Source organism: Hesperophylax consimilis, chromosome 19 (genome assembly GCF_061612785.1).
Source record: "Hesperophylax consimilis isolate HC1 chromosome 19, BYU_Hcon_1.0, whole genome shotgun sequence".
In the NCBI taxonomy this organism is placed as follows: Eukaryota; Metazoa; Arthropoda; class Insecta; order Trichoptera; family Limnephilidae; genus Hesperophylax; species Hesperophylax consimilis.
Window position 1 is genome coordinate 28,692,167 of NC_142854.1, and position 23,980 is coordinate 28,716,146.

Here is a 23,980-nt window from a genome sequence, read left to right on the forward strand (position 1 = left end):
ATAAAAATTAGCTTCGGAGATAACAGTAAATAGAAGAGAACATAGATAATAAGAGAGGAGAATACACATAAGTGTAATAAATTAAAAGAAACTAGCAAAAAAGAAAAAAGTGGAGAACATAAAAACACAGCCGAGGAGAAAACAAGCAGGCCGAAGAGAATACAAGATAACAGCGGAGGAGAACATACACAAGTAGAAGAAAGTTAAAAAATATAACAGAAGAGAATACAAGCAAATCGAATTTGACAAAGAGAAAAAAAATAGAAATACAAAATGCGAAATATGTTATTGTTTTATACATCAAAGCAGTAGTAGAACTACAAAGCTTACATTCTTAATCCAATGGTTCTCAATCCAATGGTTATCGATCCAATGGTTCTCAATCCAATGGTTCTCGATGACTAAATAAGTGATCAATAAATTAATACACATTATCATGTCATTAAAAGTGCCGAAAAGGTACGATAAAAATGATAAAGAACCATTCCATAAAAGTATAAATACCCCGGAGAAGCATCATTGTTTATGTGATGTGAAGTGGTGATTAGTTCTGTAGATAAAACCTACTTTCAGACCAAGAGAAGAAAACACCTTTAACTTAGCATCATTACGTGATGGGTGAGTGAAATTATTATTTAAAAATATTTAAAAGTGAAATAAACATAGTTTTATAAAAAAATGTGATAATAATATATTTATATTCATAAAATTAAGTGGTAATCATATAAAGTTGTACAAAATTAAAAAAAATTAAAATTCCGCGTGAATTATTGATGGTAACATCAAAAAATCTAAGGATGGGCGTGTTTCACAGAGTTTGAACAATTCATAAAATTTAAAATTCAAGTTTTGTTACTTTTTCATCGTGAGCTTATAATTGTTTTAAAATAATTTGTAACTTTTAGTTTTTTTACTCTACTGAACATACAGCAAAATTATAAGTATCTGTAATAAAAAGACAAAAAAACACCATACTGCAAAACTTCCAAGACAAATACCATCCAGAAACAAAGACATGCTCCAATTTGTAAAATTTTCTTTGGTACGAGTATATATAATTTTGTCTACTTTTTATTTCTTTAATTTTCATTTATCTCTACAAATATCTTAATTTATTTTTTCTTCTCATTTTCTTTAAGAGGAAGCTACAAGCTAAAAATGTGTATATTCTTGGTATACCTTATATCGTAGGTAATAGGCATTACAATCGTTTGACAAACGGAGTCTAGAAACGTTCGATTTCAAGCAAAAACTGGTTTTTATTTATTTTATAAATAGTTTTATTAGAAAGCAAAAAAGTCAATCAAGTGAAACTGTCACAGATAATCTTAATAATAATATTAATATATATAATAATAATATATGATGCAAACATCTATAAAGATGCAAAAGTCGGTCATTTTGAATACATGTAGGATAACAAAAGATTTTTTAAATATTTATGTTGAGGGATCAGTAGGATTTATAGGCCCTGTTAGAAGTTCTACCGAGCCGAACCCTCTGATATGAAAATATCTGGAGTCGGTGAATTTTTTTCCCATTTCATCTCTGGTGAGTTGACGTGTTGTTGTTCTTGTATTGTTTTGTATTTATTTTGCTTATATAATGCACTTACATAGTGTTGATTGACTAGCTGATCATTTCTGGAAAAGTGAGTGGAAAGGTTTAGTTTTTCCTATGGGGAAGATTTAACCCGGACAACAAAATCGGAAGCATAAAAAAAAAAAATCTTTATCTTGATAATCTTAATCTTAGCTATAATACTGTATTTTAAAAAAGTTTTTTCCTTTATGCGTTCATACATTTCTATTGAAAAAATATTTTTTTTAGTAGTTTGCAGTTATATTTTTTATTGAGTAATTTATTATTTTATTTGTATTCTACTCAAGCGAAGCGATAGGAAAACCTTTAATTTATCTACAGCATATTTTTTGGTATTCATAATGTACACCAATTCGTAATAAAGATTAATCAAAATAGTGATTTGGCACTAAGCTTCGCCTTAAGATATTGAAATAAGTTAAAATATCTGCCATTATAAACTATGAAAATTTTTTTTTAACCTTACGTACTTAACACAGTTAATAATTTTTTTGTTTCATCACTTTGCATGACTTTATATAACTTTTTAAAGATGTGATGAATTATTATTGTGATGATTTATCCGGTCACCGTTTTTATTAATAATTTTTTACAACAGTTGAAAGAATGTGACTTTACTGGGGTAACTCGTTCTAAGGCCACATTGTATACGGTTTTGTGTATGAATTATAAATTTAGATCAATTTTTTTTTTGTAAGAATTTTAATTTCTTATAAGAACCTAAGCGTGGTTAAATATTACAAGAGGAAAATGATAATGCAGTGTCTTGGAGAATAACATAACAACAGCGTTAAACTTTGTTAGGTTGCAACATTGGATTTATATTCTTCCTTCCCGCGTCCTTCATCCATGTTTTAATTTACAGTCAGTAATTTTTTTAATGGTTTTTATTGCAAGTGTTTTAATTAATTTTATAGAGAAATATTGCACATTAATTCGTCCAAACGCCGTTTTAGGTTGGTGAAATGATTGTTGTAATGTGGATTTTAGTTTATTTGTAAGTTGTCTTAGTTTTTAAATGCGAAAATTAAAATATCTTTTGAACATAATTGATTCAGAGAACATACATTTGTAAGTAATGAAAATAATTTCATAAGATTTACAAATGGATAAAAATTTAAAAATATAATAATTTTAACATTTTTCAGAAAAAATATAAAATTTTGGTTATGTGTTCAGTTTCCAGTTTAAGATGGTAGCCGTGTTGAATGCTGTATTTTTATCCCGCCAGAGATCGCATGAGCGTGAATAGTGTCTATTTAGAATAATAAGTACTAGCCAACTTGCCTGAAGAAAGATTGAAAAAATAATAATCGTTAGGATAGTGATGTTAAATTAATTTTTATTTTATTTCTTTGGTTTATAATTAAGTGGGTGGGTATTTGAGTAACTATTTACAAACCTAATGATTTAAATTTTTGCAGCCAATTGCCAATAATATTTAATAAAACACAAAACATTTCAAATAAAGCAAAAATCTCCCGAGAAATGCTTAAATTGCATCTAAAGAATCGCTGTGAATTTTTTCAAACATATAACATGTTAAATAACAGAAAAAAGGTGTTTTTAATAATTTTTCGAAAATAGTTTGAGATTTCTTTCTATCAAATTTTTTTTACCAAAATTTGGAATTCGAGTGCGTATAAACATATACATTTCTTTACTTTCTATAAATATAGTATGCATATATTTTAGATATAAACCTTTTGGAAGAAATTTTCTAAATGATAATTGAAACACTACCAAAATCCATTGCATAGTTTAGAAGAAATAAGCTCACAAACGGATAGCGTCTTCATTTTGTACTATTTAGAGACAGTAATTATTGGCCTGAAGAGGAAGCTACAAGCCAAAAATGTGTATATTCTTGGTATACCTTATATAGTAGGTTAAAACGGAGGTTAAACGGACAAACGTAGTCTAGAAACGTTCGATTTCAAGCAAAAAAAACTGGTTTTTATTTATTTTGTAAATAATAATATAAGAAAGAAAAAAGTAAATCAAGTGAAATTGTCACAGATAATCTTAGCAATAAAACTGTATTTTTTTAAAGTTGTTTCCTTTACGCGTTCATACATTTCTATTGAAAAAAAAATTTTTTAGTAGTTTGCAGTTATATTTTTTATTGAGTAATTTATTTTTTTATTTGTATTCTACTCAAGCGAAATGATAGGAAAACCATCAATTAAACCATCGAGTAATCAAAATAGCTATTTGGTACTAAGCTTCGCCTGAAACATTTATATAAATTAAAAAATCTCCCGAGAAAAAACAAATTCTGATTTCCAGTCGGTCGCACCTAAGCCACTATGCTATTTATATCTCTACGCCACCGAGTAGAAAATTTGGTATTCACATGATAAAATAAAGTTGGCTACTTCCATGTGGATAAATCTAATAAGAAATTATTGTGGAATAAAATACTAGCATTTATTGAATTATTTGGCAGTTTTAAATAAGCCGACGTAGCAAAGCAATGCGATGTTTAGTGCACCTGTCCGCAAATCGATAAACTGTGTTATATAGGTGTTTCAGGCTAATCATGATTAATTATGATAATTTGTTAAGATTTGTGCTTTGCATTAAAACCTTGCCTAACATAATTATCTTTAAAAATAATTATATTTGAGAAGTAAAAATTTCTTCCCATTAAAATAAGAATTTGAGGAAAAGTTGATTAAAAAACATATTATCTGAGATGAAGAAACTGAAATTACATTTTTCGAAAAGTGTCCTGTTTGTAACGGCTGGTTAAAACAGAGTGGGTTTGACGATTCCTTAAGAAAGCGTGTTGTAAAATAATCAGGACAACCGCTCTGTAATATATAATTCAAGAATCACTAAAGCAAGGGTAAGCTCACAATAAACATGTCAAAACTTGAGGTGAATTGGTTTCCGAAATAAGGGTCCAATGATAGGAAGTCCAGTATGATTATTATTGCAGAATAATGCATTAGGCAGAGTAACTGGATAAGGTACTTTAAAGTTAATTAGGTGAGCGGCTCATTCACATAGACGTATAAATATATAGTAAACATTCAAATATTTCTTTACATTTCGATAAAAAAACATAATAATACAGACGCACATACAGAATACGACATAAGTACACTCACAGATGAAAAATATTAAAATGCTTTCATTACGTTTCCAGATAAAATATTTATCGTCGTAGTGGGGATCTTCCTACTAGGAACATCCCAAGCGAGAGGACCACCTGGATCATGTGATCCAAATGCACCACCGGCAAACTGTCCGGTTCACGACCCCGAAGGCCCAGCAATACACCTACCACATCAAAGTGACTGCAACCAATTCTATGAATGTGACTGGGGAGTAGCCTATCTAAAAAAGTGTCCAGGAATCCTTCATTTTAACCCGGTATTGGAAGTCTGCGACTATCCCGAAGATGCGGGATGCCAGTGTGAGACAGGGACAACAGCAGCACCAACCGCAGCACCTACAGCCCCAACTGAGGCTCCGATTGAGCCACCATCTTCCGCTCCAACTGCCGCACCAACAGTGACTCCTACATCAGCTCCATTGATATGCAACCCGACTGCTGGACCACCGACATGCCCCGTGCACGATCCCACAGGACTAGCAGTCCATCTACCACATGAGAATGACTGCACTAAGTTCTACGAGTGTGACTGGGGAGTAGCTTATCTTCTGAGTTGCCCAAGTGGTCTTCACTTCAATCCAACACTGCAAGTATGTGATTGGCCCAAGGATGCTGGATGTGCTTGCTCGGGAATCGCAACAACTGCTGCCCCGACCGCAGCGCCAACCGATGCCCCAACAAATGCTCCAACTGATGCCCCAACTGACGCTCCAACTTCAGCACCACCGACTTGCAACCCATCTGCTGGACCACCAAAATGCCCCGTTCACGATCCAACAGGACTAGCCGTCCATCTGCCCCATGAAAATGACTGCACTAAGTTCTACGAATGTGACTGGGGAGTGGCTTACCTTCTTAGTTGCCCAAGCGGTCTTCACTTCAATCCAACACTGCAAGTATGTGATTGGCCCAAGGATGCTGGATGTGTGTGCTCTGGTATCGCGACAACTGCTGCCCCGACCGCAGCGCCAACCGATGCCCCAACTGATGCTCCGACTGATGCCCCAACTGACGCTCCAACTGCGGCACCAACCCCTGCTCCAACATCAGCACCACCGACTTGCAACCCATCTGCTGGACCACCAAAATGCCCCGTGCACGATCCCACAGGACTAGCTGTCCATTTGCCTCATGAGAATGACTGCACGAAGTTCTACGAATGTGACTGGGGTGTAGCTTACCTCCTTAGTTGCCCCAGCGGTCTTCACTTCAATCCAACACTGCAAGTATGTGATTGGCCCAAGGATGCTGGATGTGTGTGCTCTGGTATCGCGACAACTGCTGCCCCGACCGCAGCGCCAACCGATGCCCCAACAAATGCTCCAACTGATGCCCCAACTGACGCTCCAACTTCAGCACCACCGACTTGCAACCCATCTGCTGGACCACCAAAATGCCCCGTTCACGATCCAACAGGACTAGCCGTCCATCTGCCCCATGAAAATGACTGCACTAAGTTCTACGAGTGTGACTGGGGAGTGGCTTACCTTCTGAGTTGCCCCAGTGGTCTTCACTTCAATCCAACACTGCAAGTATGTGATTGGCCCAAGGATGCTGGATGTGTGTGCTCTGGTATCGCGACAACTGCTGCCCCGACCGCAGCGCCAACCGATGCCCCAACTGATGCTCCAACTGATGCCCCAACTGACGCTCCAACTGACGCTCCAACTGCGGCACCAACCCCTGCTCCAACATCAGCACCACCGGCTTGCAACCCATCTGCTGGACCACCAACATGCCCCGAGCATGATCCTAAGGCACCTGCTGTCCATTTGCCTCATGAGAATGACTGCACTAAGTTCTACGAATGTGACTGGGGAGTAGCTTACCTCCTTAGTTGTCCAAGCGGTCTTCACTTCAATCCAACACTTCAAGTATGTGATTGGCCCAAGGATGCTGGATGTGTGTGCTCTGGTATCGCGACAACTGCTGCCCCGACCGCAGCGCCAACCGATGCCCCAACTGACGCTCCAACTGACGCTCCAACTGAAGCTCCAACTGCGGCACCAACCCCTGCTCCAACATCAGCACCACCGACTTGCAACCCATCTGCTGGACCACCAAAATGCCCCGTGCACGATCCCACAGGACTAGCCGTCCATCTGCCCCATGAGAATGACTGCACTAAGTTCTACGAGTGTGACTGGGGAGTTGCTTACCTTCTGAGTTGCCCTAGTGGACTCCACTTCAATCCAACACTGCAAGTATGTGATTGGCCCAAGGATGCTGGATGTGCATGCTCTGGAATCGCAACAACTGCTGCCCCAACCGAAGCACCAACCGATGCCCCAACTGAAGCTGTAACCGATGCCCCAACTGACGCTCCAACTGATGCTCCAACCCCTGCTCCAACATCAGCACCACCGACTTGCAACCCATCTGCTGGACCACCAACATGCCCCGAGCATGATCCTAAGGCACCTGCTGTCCATTTGCCTCATGAGAATGACTGCACTAAGTTCTACGAATGTGACTGGGGAGTAGCTTACCTCCTTAGTTGCCCTAGCGGTCTTCACTTCAATCCAACACTTCAAGTATGTGATTGGCCCAAGGATGCTGGATGTGTGTGCTCTGGCATCGCGACAACTGCTGCCCCGACCGCAGCGCCAACCGATGCCCCTACTGATGCTCCAACTGATGCCCCAACTGACGCTCCAACTGACGCTCCAACTGCGGCACCAACCCCTGCTCCAACATCAGCACCACCGACTTGCAACCCATCTGCTGGACCACCAAAATGCCCCGTGCACGATCCCACAGGACTAGCCGTCCATCTGCCCCATGAGAATGACTGCACTAAGTTCTACGAGTGTGACTGGGGAGTGGCTTACCTTCTGAGTTGTCCGAGTGGACTCCACTTCAATCCAACACTGCAAGTATGTGATTGGCCAAAGGATGCTGGATGTGTGTGCTCTGGTATCGCGACAACTGCTGCCCCGACCGCAGCGCCAACCGATGCCCCAACAAATGCTCCAACTGATGCCCCAACTGACGCTCCAACTTCAGCACCACCGACTTGCAACCCATCTGCTGGACCACCAAAATGCCCCGTTCACGATCCAACAGGACTAGCCGTCCATCTGCCCCATGAAAATGACTGCACTAAGTTCTACGAGTGTGACTGGGGAGTGGCTTACCTCCTTAGTTGCCCAAGCGGTCTTCACTTCAATCCAACACTGCAAGTATGTGATTGGCCCAAAGATGCTGGATGTGTGTGCTCTGGTATCGCGACAACTGCTGCCCCGACCGCAGCGCCAACCGATGCCCCAACTGATGCTCCAACTGATGCCTCAACTGACGCTCCAACTGACGCTCCAACTGCGGCACCAACCCCTGCTCCAACATCAGCACCACCGACTTGCAACCCATCTGCTGGACCACCAACATGCCCCGAGCATGATCCTAAGGCACCTGCTGTCCATTTGCCTCATGAGAATGACTGCACTAAGTTCTACGAGTGTGACTGGGGAGTAGCTTACCTTCTGAGTTGCCCTAGTGGACTCCACTTCAATCCAACACTGCAAGTATGTGATTGGCCCAAGGATGCTGGATGTGCATGCTCTGGAATCGCAACAACTGCTGCCCCAACCGAAGCACCAACCGATGCCCCAACTGACGCTCCAACTGATGCTCCAACCCCTGCTCCAACATCAGCACCACCGACTTGCAACCCATCTGCTGGACCACCAACATGCCCCGAGCATGATCCTAAGGCACCTGCTGTCCATTTGCCTCATGAGAATGACTGCACTAAGTTCTACGAATGTGACTGGGGAGTAGCTTACCTCCTTAGTTGCCCTAGCGGTCTTCACTTCAATCCAACACTTCAAGTATGTGATTGGCCCAAGGATGCTGGATGTGCATGCTCTGGAATCGCAACAACTGCTGCCCCAACCGAAGCACCAACCGATGCCCCAACTGAAGCTGTAACCGATGCCCCAACTGACGCTCCAACTGATGCTCCAACCCCTGCTCCAACATCAGCACCACCGACTTGCAACCCATCTGCTGGACCACCAAAATGCCCCGTGCACGATCCCACAGGACTAGCCGTCCATCTGCCCCATGAGAATGACTGCACTAAGTTCTACGAGTGTGACTGGGGAGTGGCTTACCTTCTGAGTTGTCCGAGTGGACTCCACTTCAATCCAACACTGCAAGTATGTGATTGGCCCAAGGATGCTGGATGTGTGTGCTCTGGTATCGCGACAACTGCTGCCCCGACCGCAGCGCCAACCGATGCCCCAACAAATGCTCCAACTGATGCCCCAACTGACGCTCCAACTTCAGCACCACCGACTTGCAACCCATCTGCTGGACCACCAAAATGCCCCGTTCACGATCCAACAGGACTAGCCGTCCATCTGCCCCATGAAAATGACTGCACTAAGTTCTACGAGTGTGACTGGGGAGTGGCTTACCTTCTGAGTTGCCCCAGTGGTCTTCACTTCAATCCAACACTGCAAGTATGTGATTGGCCCAAGGATGCTGGATGTGTGTGCTCTGGTATCGCGACAACTGCTGCCCCGACCGCAGCGCCAACCGATGCCCCAACTGATGCTCCAACTGATGCCCCAACTGACGCTCCAACTGACGCTCCAACTGCGGCACCAACCCCTGCTCCAACATCAGCACCACCGACTTGCAACCCATCTGCTGGACCACCAACATGCCCCGAGCATGATCCTAAGGCACCTGCTGTCCATTTGTCTCATGAGAATGACTGCACTAAGTTCTACGAATGTGACTGGGGAGTAGCTTACCTCCTTAGTTGCCCTAGCGGTCTTCACTTCAATCCAACACTTCAAGTATGTGATTGGCCCAAAGATGCTGGATGTGTGTGCTCTGGTATCACAACAACTGCTGCCCCGACTGCAGCGCCAACCGATAACCCAACTGATGCTCCAACTGATGCCCCAACTGACGCTTCAACTGACGCTCCAACTGACGCTCCAACTGCGGCACCAACCCCTGCTCCAACATCAGCACCACCGACTTGCAACCCATCTGCTGGACCACCAACATGCCCCGAGCATGATCCTAAGGCACCTGCTGTCAATTTGCCTCATGAGAATGACTGCACTAAGTTCTACGAATGTGACTGGGGTGTAGCTTACCTCCTTAGTTGCCCCAGCGGTCTTCACTTCAATCCAACACTGCAAGTATGTGATTGGCCCAATGATGCTGGATGTGTGTGCTCTGGTATCGCGACAACTGCTGCCCCGACCGCAGCGCCAACCGATGCCCCAACTGATGCTCCAACTGATGCCCCAACTGACGCTCCAACTGACGCTCCAACTGCGGCACCAACCCCTGCTCCAACATCAGCACCACCGACTTGCAACCCATCTGCTGGACCACCAACATGCCCCGAGCATGATCCTAAGGCACCTGCTGTCCATTTGTCTCATGAGAATGACTGCACTAAGTTCTACGAATGTGACTGGGGAGTAGCTTACCTCCTTAGTTGCCCTAGCGGTCTTCACTTCAATCCAACACTTCAAGTATGTGATTGGCCCAAAGATGCTGGATGTGTGTGCTCTGGTATCACGACAACTGCTGCCCCGACTGCAGCGCCAACCGATAACCCAACTGATGCTCCAACTGATGCCCCAACTGACGCTTCAACTGACGCTCCAACTGACGCTCCAACTGCGGCACCAACCCCTGCTCCAACATCAGCACCACCGACTTGCAACCCATCTGCTGGACCACCAACATGCCCCGAGCATGATCCTAAGGCACCTGCTGTCAATTTGCCTCATGAGAATGACTGCACTAAGTTCTACGAATGTGACTGGGGTGTAGCTTACCTCCTTAGTTGCCCCAGCGGTCTTCACTTCAATCCAACACTGCAAGTATGTGATTGGCCCAATGATGCTGGATGTGTGTGCTCTGGTATCGCGACAACTGCTGCCCCGACCGCAGCGCCAACCGATGCCCCAACTGATGCTCCAACTGATGCCCCAACTGACGCTCCAACTGACGCTCCAACTGAAGCTCCAACTGCGGCACCAACCCCTGCTCCAACATCAGCACCACCGATTTGCAACCCATCTGCTGGACCACCAACGTGCCCCGAGCATGATCCTAAGGCACCTGCTGTCCATTTGCCTCATGAGATTGACTGCACTAAGTTCTACGAATGTGACTGGGGAGTAGCTTACCTCCTTAGTTGTCCAAGCGGTCTTCACTTCAATCCAACACTTCAAGTATGTGATTGGCCCAAGGATGCTGGATGTGTGTGCTCTGGTATCGCGACAACTGCTGCCCCGACCGCAGCGCCAACCGATGCCCCAACTGATGCTCCAACTGATACCCCAACTGACGCTCCAACTGACGCTCCAACTGAAGCTCCAACTGCGGCACCAACCCTTGCTCCAACATCAGCACCACCGACTTGCAACCCATCTGCTGGACCACCAAAATGCCCCGTGCACGATCCCACAGGACTAGCCGTCCATCTGCCCCATGAGAATGACTGCACTAAGTTCTACGAGTGTGACTGGGGAGTGGCTTACCTTCTGAGTTGCCCGAGTGGACTCCACTTCAATCCAACACTGCAAGTATGTGATTGGCCCAAGGATGCTGGATGTGTGTGCTCTGGTATCGCGACAACTGCCGCCCCGACCGCAGCGCCAACCGATGCCCCAACAAATGCTCCAACTGATGCCCCAACTGACGCTCCAACTTCAGCACCACCGACTTGCAACCCATCTGCTGGACCACCAAAATGCCCCGTTCACGATCCAACAGGACTAGCCGTCCATCTGCCCCATGAAAATGACTGCACTAAGTTCTACGAATGTGACTGGGGAGTGGCTTACCTCCTTAGTTGCCCAAGCGGTCTTCACTTCAATCCAACACTCCAAGTATGTGATTGGCCCAAGGATGCTGGATGTGTGTGCTCTGGTATCGCGACAACTGCTGCCCCGACCGCAGCGCCAACCGATGCCCCAACAAATGCTCCAACTGATGCCCCAACTGACGCTCCAACTTCAGCACCACCGACTTGCAACCCATCTGCTGGACCACCAAAATGCCCCGTTCACGATCCAACAGGACTAGCCGTCCATCTGCCTCATGAAAATGACTGCACTAAGTTCTACGAGTGTGACTGGGGAGTGGCTTACCTTCTGAGTTGCCCCAGTGGTCTTCACTTCAATCCAACACTGCAAGTATGTGATTGGCCCAAGGATGCTGGATGTGCGTGCTCTGGAATTGCAACAACTGCTGCCCCAACCGCAGCACCAACTGATTCCCCAACTGACGCTCCAACTGCGGCACCAACCCCCGCACCAACATCAGCTCCTTCGACGTGCAACCCATCTGCTGGACCACCAAAATGCCCCGTGCACGATCCCACAGGACTAGCCGTCCATCTACCCCATGAGAATGATTGCACTAAGTTCTACGAGTGTGACTGGGGAGTAGCTTACCTTCTGAGTTGCCCGAGCGGCCTTCACTTCAATCCAACACTGCAAGTATGTGATTGGCCCAAGGATGCTGGATGTTCTTGCACTGGAATCGCAACAACTGCTTCCCCAACTGAAATTCCAACTGAAACTCCATCTTCTGCACCAACTGTCACAACATCTGCTCCATCGAACTGCAATCCTTACTCTTCACCACCAACATGCCCCGTTCATGATCCCACAGGTCTCGCTGTCCATCTGCCTCACGAGAATGACTGCACAAAGTTTTACAAGTGCGACTGGGGAGTTGCCTACCTGTTTGACTGTCCAAGTGGACTTCACTTTAACCCAACTCTTCAAGTCTGTGACTGGCCTAGAGATGCTGGCTGCGCATGTGTTGGGATTTCAACCCCTCCTCCATCCACCTGCAACCCATCTTCTGGACCACCAACATGCCCTGATCACGATCCCACTGGACTAGCCGTCCATTTGCCTCACGAGAATGACTGCACTAAGTTCTACGAGTGTGACTGGGGAGTTCCGTATCTTCTTAGTTGCTCCGGTGGCCTTCACTTCAATCCAGTTCTCCAAGTTTGTGACTGGCCTGAGGATGCTGGCTGTAATTGTGCATAGATTGTAGCCATTTTTCCATTTCTTTTATTAATTTAACCAACTGGTTAATAATAAGGCAATGCCGGCAATATTTGTAAGACTTATTTATTTTAAACTGTTTTGTCGTTATTGTAATACTGCTTAAAATAATAATTTAAAAAAATGTTTAACTATGTTTTATTGAAATCTCCTTCTTCTTGATTTTTTAAAATTTGAACAAGTGTCTCAATTGCTCCTAACCGTCTTTTGCAATTGAAACAATGTCATTAATTCCTTAGTTTTTTGTGAGATCTATGTTAATGTGGAGGGGAATGAGATGGGAAAAAGATGTGTAGAAGTTATTGTTTTATTTCAGATCTGTTACCAAACACGGCTAAAGCTATTTAAAGCAACATTTCAATTTCGATTTGTGGTCTTACACTAGGGCAACACTGAGAGTATCTTCCACTCTGATATCATCCGTTCTCAGAAATATGCTTATATGTCCGCATGTGTGTGTGTGATTGTTAAAAAAATGGAAGAATTATAAGTCGGTGATGGCTAAGGAAGAAATAGCACAATCAAGTCAACGTATTCTTTATTTATTAATTTTTGGGAAATTGACAGTTTACATTTAATCAGTTTGTACATAAGTATTATATAGTAAAATAAAACAAATTATGGATTTCCTCCTTGTGACTTTACCTCTACTGAGACAGCATAATTTAAATTTGTGAGAAAGGAATATTAATTAAAAAAATTATACAAAAAAAAGATTAAATAAAACGAAAAATTTACAAAACAATACATTTATAGCCATGGAGAGAGGTTGTAGATATAAATCAAATCATAATAGAGATATAAACAATAGAGACATAAACATTATTCACAAACCATCAGAGAAATATTCTTTTATGGACCTCTTGTATTTGGTAAGTTCGCAACTGAAAATATCAACCTTAGATAATACGCTATTCTTGAGTAGGGCCATGACAAGAGTCAAAATAATAGAAGACTCTGAATGAGACGATGTATGATGGAAATGCCCTGACTGCCCTCTCTGCCTACCCCTGCAGCGAAACGGCGTGATGATTGATTAGTTAGTTCATAAAAACTACAGTTATTAAAACTAAAATTACAGCTTTACAGTACGTTTACAATAACATTCTACTGACTAAAGAAGTATTACAAAGTACCAGTGTTGGCTTATCAGCCACAATCACAGAGTTACCATATTGACAATGACAAGAGAGATAGTATGTTGAAAAATTAAAAACAAAGATAAAGAACATCTAAATGTGCACTTCAACATTTAAAACAAATTTACAATGCAAAATGGAAAAAATCAACCCGTACAAAGAAATGTTGCTATAGTATATTTTTAAATATCGTGTTAAAATTTTGTTTGCCTGAGATTGAATCCTCCTACCCAGGAAATGGAGTTAATAACTCTACCTACCTCGCCAAATGCCTATCGGGTAGGACCGACAATTATTTCGTATATTAACTGCTGTAAGGTCATCCGATTTCATAAAAATGCGTTTGTGTTCGCGTGCGTGTTCGTATGCATTGTCATCGACAACGAGTATATCTGTCGAGTTTCACGTTGGTCGGATGTCAGAAAGTGGGTTAATTTCCATTTTCAAGATTTGCAATCAGTTACGTAAACAAAGGTGAAATTCAAATTAAATGCATCAAATAGATGTATTTAATTTTCACCTATTTTAGCCCTTAAATAGAGTGTGCTGATGTAGACATTTTCGTCGAAAATATATGCAGATTCTCACCGAGAAAACGAGTATTTCTGATTTATTAAAATTCTGTTAAAAAGGTGACAGCAGGCCCTTTCCTATAAAGCTCAATTTTTTTTAATGTATCAGAACACGTGTTCATGCAGCAGCGTTATTATGTAATGACGAAATGTGAAAATATTAGTATTTTTACTAACATCGCCATACCACATTCGTGTTTTACTGATAGTTTATTAGGAAACCAATCAATTCACCAGTTAAAGGCCTGCAGTCCTGTTTTTCAAAGGAATACGGATAATTTGAAGAGATTTTTTAATAAATTAACAATATTTTATATCAGTAAGTTATCTCCTTAATCCTTAAAATCATATTACTTGTTTCTTTTTGTCCTATTTGTCATTCGAGTGAGTTTTTATAATTTTTAAGTGTGTTAAAATTTTACACATCGTTTGAGTGTTATGGTTTTTTTTAAATTTTATCTTCCTATTTGCATAGTAACTGAGTTTTTATATATGCTTGTTTTGATTTATTTTTGGAATTGAGTAAAACTTGTAATAAAAATTTGTAATATTTAAATATTGAAGATAATTTTAAACGGAAAAATCAAAAAAAAAGTCACATCTGGGATAAAAATTTTAGGTTTTACTCATAAAGTTATTCCAAAAATAAATATATAATTATAATATTTGGATGATTTGTATAGCGCCGTGCAAAATCTCCTCAAGGTGCTGTACAAATATATAATACACATCTTCAATGATCTTTGTTACTACTAACTTTACTATATATGAGGATAATATACAGTACCATACCTACCTGGTAGGTCACTTAAGATTAACATTAAATAATTGTTTATTAGCGAAATTTGATACAGGATTTAGGACAGAATTGGAAAATTGTATATAACTGGACTTTCTCTCAGGAATGGTATATTTAATTTAAGGGTATGACAGCTTAAAAAGGTAAGTTTTTAGTTTAGACCTGAATTCTGTTGGACTTGTTATGGACCTTAGTTCCTGAGGAAGTTTATTCCAACCCTTCGGCCCAGATACTCCGAAAGCGCGATCACCAAACTTAGTATTTGGCTTGCGCTTAGGTTCCATCAGTCTGCCTACAGCTGATGATGTTGCTGATCTAAGAGTTGACTGCATCAGACCAGTGTTTTCCGGGACGCATAGTTCAGAGATGTATATAAATACTCATCGTCGAGTCAATGGATAAAATGAAAATAGGAAGATTGCATTTAGTTCGAGTTGAATCTTGTGATCATAAATGATGGCAACTAATAAAAATGTGCGTTACGAAAAATTAAGATAATGTTGATAGTTTTTATTCGAAGTATGATACAGTTAAAATTGTCCCATTATCACAGTTGGTGAATCTGCGTTCAAGTCCCAGACGAAGTTTACAAATTTCATTCTTTTGGAATTTCACGAGCATTTGTTCCTCAGTACAGGCAATTTGCCTAGCTAGGAACAAATATCGACTAGACAAGACATAATAACACTTGTACACATGTAATTCAAATTAATATGAATCACTGTGCACGATATTTAATAATTGTTGCTTTTGATTGAAAAATTAGGTTGGTTAATGTATAACTACTTCTGTATATAACCTCGTATTGATCAGGGCCGGACAACATTGTAACTAGTCATGTATGTCATCATAATTTTTTTAGTAAAATTAAGTCTGTTACCGATCATCTAGTGCTTCAAAAGGATCTCGATACACTAAATAACTGGTGTACCTACTGTCAATGATATGCACTTAAATGTTACATTTTAAACTGAACTCGAAATAAAGTTATAAAGAATTTTTCCTATGTCATTAATAAGATTATTCTTAAAAAAGTGTTTAGAGTCTATAAGAGATCTAGGAATTACTCATGATTCTAAATTCATATTTGATTTACACATTAATGATATCAAGTCCAGATCACTTAAAATTATGGGATTTCTTCACAGAATAAGTAAACTCTATCAATTCTAACCCTTTACTAGGACTTAATTAGAAGTAAACTTGAATATGGAAGCAATATTTGGAATCCACATTATTGCAAGTATGAAAACATTATAGAATCGGTTAAAAAAATGCTAAGGCTGTATAATCTTTCAAATGTGGACTACATGACCATCTTAGATCATACGACGCACGTCGTGAATACTTCAAGATTAATACACTTAAAATAAGAAGGCAATTGACTGACCTACAGAGATGTGATTTATTTCAAATAAATCCATTTCAAATGGAAATGCGAAATGGGTATTTTCCATTTTGCATTTTAAATGCTTTTTTAAAAACCATTCTGCATTTTGCATTTTAAATGCTTTTCTCAATGCATTTTCCATTTTAAATGCTTTTTTGCAACATTTTTCCTACTATCTCCACTCATTTTTTTTTCCTTAGCCCCAAATATCAGTCAGTCCTCAACCTCGCTATGAGAGTTACATTTATCAAGTTGCTCCCTGGTAGGAGCCCTGGCAATTGAGTGATACCATTACAAAAAATACTGATTCAAATACTGAACATGTCCGACGCTGTAATATTAAATGTTAGATAGCAGTTTCTATGTTTTTACGTTGGCAACATTAGTCCCGCGCAAATTTTTAGTGGTTTCATATTCTGTAGTCGTGGTGTTTTTGGATTTACAATCATGTAATATGTTTTTTCTACATTGATGTCCATTATTAAATGACAAAATTTGTTTAAAAATTCTATAATTATTTTGATTGTTTGACCTGAGAAACCATTTTGCATTTTTAATGCATTTTGAAAATAGGTATTTTGCATTTTGCATTTGAAATGCTTTTCTAAAAACCATTTTGCATTTTGCATTTTCAAATGGAAAAGTTTTGACCCATTTCCATTTTGCATTTCAAATGGTTTTTGGTACCCATTTTGCACATCTCTGCTGACCTAATATGTTTGCATATAAATTATCCACTGCCAAGATGACACCTCATTATGTCTTAGCTATATTAATGTCCCCAATTCCAATTATTTTTCACCTGAATACATTCAAAAATAATATCGCCTATTTTAGCCCTCTGACCCAAATGTGTCGACTGTATAATAAGATTGAGTGCGCAGAAGTAGATATTTTCGTCGATAAAAATAGACAGTATAAGGGGGTATTTCACTATGTCGGGCTAAATATCTGACTAGCTATCCGTTGGCTGGCTTTAAAGATCAGAATAACTTCGTTATTCAACGGCGACCGTTTCACCATTGTTTCGAGCTTCCGGATAGATAACACTCAAAATAGTCTGGCAACATCGCAAAATGTTTGCAGTTTCTCCATCTACTGCCACGGCTGTCATGCGTCACAGTCCGCACACCGCGAAGTGTGCATTTTTTTGGTTATTTTATGTTGATTGTCAGGTCATTTTAGATAGATTCGTGTCGAATTAATACATTGTTTCTTATTTTGAACACAATCAAATAATTCAGGATGGATCATACAAGCATTCAAATTCATTCAACAAAATTCGACTCACTTCTCAGCTGTCAAACTCGGAATGTTTTGACGCCATCTTTGATTCGAGGAATAGCGCCTAACGTGAAGTTCGAGCACTGATTAGTCAAATCGAACTTTAACCCGAGCGTTAGCGTTATTCAGATATAGTGAAAACGAAAAAAATGACTAATCCGCGGATTAGTGCTTAGTCAGAACATAATCAGAGATAGTGAAATACCCCCTAAGAGATTTAAAAAAAAAGTTCTGCTGCTTCTAAATAATGTTTAGATAATTATATTATGTATCACTGTACCTCTTGTGTCTCTTGTCTCTCCTAGTATTATTTGTCATTTTACTGACCTTATGTATAATTTTATTGATTTATTTTATTTGATTAACACAAGACTTAGAGGGTCTATGGTTTTTGTGGTATTTTATCATCCATGCTAGGGAAGACCCTGTGTTATGGCGGGTTAATTTTACAGTTTGTAATCTATACATTACTATAATATGAAAAAGAAAAATGATGTAAAGCTAGTTTGGGTTGCAAAAAGAGAATGGAGAAGTTAGAGAATTATAAGAGATGAAAAATTTGAGAAATTATTAGTAAATAATTTGACGGCCGGCATAGTCCAGTGGTAACGCATTGGACTGCCATTCCGAAGGTCGCGGGTTCGAACACGGCGTGCGCAAATAAATTTTATTTGATTAATTTGTGTTATTTCACAATTAATTAATTAAAATAATATATAGTATATTTGCGGCACGTTCCAGAGTGGAAGATACTACCAGTATCGCCCTGGTGTAAGACCACCATTCAGAATTGAAACGTTGCTCCAAATGGCTTTAGCCGTGTTTAGTGACTAGATCTGAATAGCCAGGTACTTCCCCACCTTCCTCTTTCCCTTCCCCACTTACCTTCAGCCTCACAACATCCCCCAATTGGGGATGCCATAGTCTCACTGGCTCCAGACGGGAGCAGTTGGGACTCTTGTGAGGTATTCACTATAAAAAAAAAAATAGATCACACTAATTAATAATGTACATACTATACCGCTAAGTTAGGGAATAAGGATATATTATGTTTTGTCTGAAAGGTAATAGAGTGTAGAAGTGTAAGGATCCATTTTGTAATTTGTTTTTTAAAGGAATGGGGTTGACTCACGGTTTTTAGGTTTTCAGGGATAAGGTTAAAGATTTTAGGAGCTAGGAAGAAAAATTGTCTTTCAGCTGACGTGGTATGTAGTGAAGGTACTTTGTAGTGACCGTTGGTTATTGTTCTGGTGGTGTAGTTGTGTTGAAAAAGAGTTTTGTTTTTATATTTGAACAGGAAATGTATTAGCGAAAATTTTAGGTGGAGCTTATTTGTTTGGTTTTTTAATTGTACGTAACCTGTATTTAATTGCATTTTTACCTGTATGTTACAGTGCGTAATTTTTGTGCAATTGTAGATTTTTGTCTGCAACTTAACTGGATAGTTCTCACGTAAGTGAGAACATCTGTAAAAAATCCAGTATAAATAAATCAAAACCTTGCTCAGAAGTCGTAATGTTACTGACTAATTTTTTGCGCAATCTGTCATTGCTTTATTCAGACGTAGCTAAGTACCGACAATTCTCTTCGTTAAATGCAACTATTTTTCAGTTTGTATTTTATGTTTTGTACTGTGTTGTCTACATACATGAAATAAAGTTTTTTTACTACGTTAGATCTACACAGGAAGCCCTGATGAAAATAATTCTCCTCAGAGGCTGTCATCTTTGGGGATATTGCGTAGGGGGTATTTTTTAGGAGAGGAAGTTCTGGGAAGGAAAAAAGGTATGAGGGTGGGTAGGAATCTAGGGCTCAGTATGTCCAGGAGTGACGAACATATGAATATATTCCTGCCACTGCGGCGCAAGGCGATGGGTCGAGACACCAGTTGGAGAGGTCAAAGAGTCTGCCTAAACCAGCCTCTCCCGATCTGGCACCCCACGCATTGATGGGCAGGCGCATCCTGCACACACCTCACCCAATGAACCCGGGCACCCCTGCAAATCACCAAACGTAGCAAACCACTTTGGTGACCTATAGTAGTGGTGTTGGTTATCCAATAAATGGTTCCCCGGGCGGTGGTGCCCAAACCCTTTGCCCTGGCCTGTAAACAACTTATTATTTTTGTTACACTTACACCACACAGGAGGCCTCGAGGAAAATAATTCTACTCAGGGCCTTTGTAATCTTTATCTATATAAATACAAACCTAAACGTTCTTTTGTTCAAAATCTTAGCTCTTGGGTTCTTAAGTATTGTTACATATAAGATTTGTAATAAGGTGTGTGCATCACTTTACTTACATCGCATCTATGGTTATGGTGTGTGGGACCTTTGAGTACTTACACATTGTCATTTTGATATTGGTCAAATTGACAGTCCTGGAATTCTGACTTGGAGAGTTGCCAAACCTGAGGGAGGAAGAATCTGTGATTTGCATTGGAAGCAGTGGCCATTCTTTGATCACCAGCCCAAAGCAGTGGGCATTCCTCTTGGCTGAAGTTCGACTAACACATTCGCCAATTTTGTGAGCATCAGCTTTTGGATATAGAGCATTGACTATTGGATTGATTGAATCCGATGACATCTTCCGATCTTGATTGGTTAAGAGAGACCCTTTTGGAGACCAGTAGCCTGAGGCTGTTTTGTAATGGACTACAGCATTCTTTTTTGGGTAAAATATAAACTGGCATAATTGCTGTGAAGAACCGGAATCTACTACTTCGCATCAAGAACCAACTGGTATCACACTTTATCATTTTACCTATGCAAGTCCTGTGCCAGACAGATTTAATAGTAGGATGCTATATAATTTATTTTTTCATTATGTCTTTTTATTGCAATACATTTTAGTATTAGTAAATGTTTTTTTTTATTTCTAGATATAAACCCATCCTCACATTCATTTGTTGCCATTTAATCCATTTTAAGTCCCAACGACAATTTTCTATGGAATTTCGGAATACTCCCGAGGTATCTAAAATGTGCTACAAATTACTTATTTTTGAAATTGTCGTTAAAAAAATACTATTTTAGAAACTAGATTAAATTATCTTTGAAAAATTTGCATTTGAAAAAAATATTGATCTTTCTTTCTATACAATACATTTTTAATATCAAACATGGAAATGTTAACAGATAAACTTACCAAAACATTTTTACTCAGAACGTCCATAATTTTGAAATAGTTCGATGTTTATAAAACATATTCCTATTGTAATCAGTAATAAAACTGTCAATTTACTTTTTATGCCGTTTATACAATAAAAATTTAAACATAATTTTTTGACTTTCAGCTGTCAATGAAAAAATGCAGCCAATTCGTAATCATGCACTTTGACAATTTAAAAAAAAATTATCTACGTAATAATGTATAAATATTTGATTCAAACTGTGAAGAATAATTATTTATCTTTCCAATTACGAAAATATCACATATCTACGCATTATAGAAAAAAAAAATAAAAATAATTTTATAATGTATTGACGTCCCGGTCAGATCTGTCCTTCAGAGGTTATAATAAACAAAGAGTTAAATTAAACAACTTTGTGTCTACTATTATTGAAGTAACGTCCGGCGTACCTCAAGGAGCACATCTAGCACCGCTTCTTTTTAACTTGTTTATAAACGACATTATTAGTATTTTTTCTCATACACGCTTTTGGCTTTTTGCGGACGACAATAAGATTCTAAAGATAATAAAAAATCACGATGACTGCCTTCTTTTCCAATCGAATATCGACTCTTTCAATGATTGGTGTAAAATTAATTGTTTGAAACTAAATGTCGATAAATGCAAAATTATGTCCTTCTATAGATCAAAAAAACCGATTGTCTTCGAATACAAACTTAATAATATTTGCTTAGCAACTGTTACATCTATTAAAGACCTTGGTGTCTCTCTTGATAGCAAGCTTTCTTTTCGGGATCACATAACTGCAATCGTTAATAAATCCCTCAAACTACTTGGTTTCATCACTAGAATCACTTCAAAAACGTAAATACCCTTAGAACTCTTTACTGCTCCTTGGTTCGCCCCCATCTTGAATATGCTTGTGTTATTTGGTCTCCTTTTTATTCTGTCCACATTCGACGTCCATGTTCAACATCGGTTCTTAAGAGGGATTGCTAGGAGGCTAGGTTTAGAAAAAGGCAAATACTCATATGACGAAATTGAACCTAAACTCTAAACCTCTCTCCTTTGGAAGTCCGTCGGGAAAGAAATGACCTCATTTGCTTCTTCAAAATCATAAATGGTATTATTGATTCACCTACTCTACTGCAACTCATTCATTTCAATATCCCCTCGCAAAGACTCAGACATAATGAACTGCTCTTCTTCAACCATCATTCGACAAATTATGGATATTATTCACCATTGTCCAGAATGTGTAGACTGGTCAACTCAAGTCAAAACCTTAACTTTTTTGGGATAAGTCTAAATGATTTTTGCCAGTCGCTAAACAAGTGACGGAATATTATGTGTCCTGTGGTCCTGACCCACGGCGTATTCTTGACTTGATTCGACTTGTCACTTTATTTTCTTATATTATATATACCATATGTCTTTGCTTTCATGTACCTTTGTCTACTCCTATATTTTTCATTTTACTGTATTCGTGTTAAATTTTTTTAAATTTTATTTTTATTTTTATTTTTTTATTATTATTTTTTTCTTAGGTTTGTCAATAGTGATTCATATCAAAGCACTCGAAATACAATTACATTAATTAAACTTGGTTGATACTATCACTAATTACAGACAAACACAACATTGATGAACACAACACTGTAAGTACAGAATAATGTACATGTATGCACCTACATGCATACATGTATACACACATACAAACACTTACATACACATTTCATACATTTCAATTAATACCATAATCGGTTGTCGGTGCGTGTGTGATGTAAAATATTCCCCCGTATTCCTGAGTAAATGCGTAATATTATCCAAAGTTCAACGAACTATATTGGAACTGATAAGTGTGTATTAAGTCATATCAGACGATTGATACCAATATTTAAAAAAAATTAATTATGAAAATTATTATATGTTTGAAATGTGTATTTCTGTTGTTTACTTTTTCGACAGTTATTTATCTTTAATTATAACCAAAAGGTACAAAGGTCAATGGTAAAATTTTCATTCAAATCTATATTGAAGTCATTTCTTATTTATTGTATGGTTGTGAGGCTGGAGGCAGATGGGGGGGGAAGAAGATGGAGAGGGGAAGGAGATGGGGAAGAGGAAGATTGTGAAGCACCTGGCTATTCAGATCTGGGCAATAAATGTACTGAAAATACTGAAAATATACTATAACCCGTGACTTCCGAATTCATAGTGTTAATTCACCCCTCAAAGGGTCAAGGGGGAAAGGCTCTCGATTAGCAATCCGAAGGCGTGCGCAAGAATTTTTTTTGAAGAATTTGTGTTATTTCACAAAATCATTAATTTACAATGGAAGATGCTCTGAGGAACTAGCGTCATTGATCCCTTCGGCACCGGTGCGTAGTCGGGATACACGCCAAATGCGCGCCCAACATTTGTACACGGTTGAAATTTGTCACATGAGAACGGGTCGCTTCTACGATTCGTTCTTAAGTTCAACAGCTCGGCTGTGGAACGAACTGCCGGCCTCTGTGTTTCCTCCCTCCTACAACATGGGACTCTTCAAGACCCATGTTCACTCCTTCCTCTCCACAAAAAGACCCTCCACACAGCATCCCCAAAGATGACATAGGCCCTGAGGGAAATTATTTTCTTCAGGGCCTCCTGTGTGGAGTAAATATATAAAAAAAAAAAAATTGAAATAATATATGAAAGACACTCTCAATATAGCCCTGGTGTAAAACCACCATTCAGAATTGAAATGTTGCTTGAGATGGCTTTACCCGTGTTTGATGACCACATTTGAATATCCAGGTACTCCCCTACCTTTCTCTTTCCCAACTCCTTACCCTGCCCACTTCCTTCAGCCACAGCATACCCCAATT

General features: G+C 39.6%; 1 protein-coding gene across 1 annotated transcript in view; it reads left to right on the plus strand.

Moving 5' to 3' along the window:
* The first annotated feature begins 614 nt into the window (after nucleotides 1-614).
* Nucleotides 615-23,980, plus strand: part of LOC149415075 (uncharacterized) — a 28,424-nt gene continuing 5,058 nt past the window's right edge. The window contains exons 1-6 of the mRNA XM_089642988.1: nucleotides 615-618; nucleotides 4,757-5,653; nucleotides 5,744-6,640; nucleotides 6,719-6,961; nucleotides 7,052-10,642; nucleotides 10,742-12,760. Coding sequence (XP_089499114.1) covers nucleotides 615-618; nucleotides 4,757-5,653; nucleotides 5,744-6,640; nucleotides 6,719-6,961; nucleotides 7,052-10,642; nucleotides 10,742-12,760 — 7,651 coding nt within the window. The remainder of the gene's footprint in view (nucleotides 619-4,756; nucleotides 5,654-5,743; nucleotides 6,641-6,718; nucleotides 6,962-7,051; nucleotides 10,643-10,741; nucleotides 12,761-23,980) is intronic.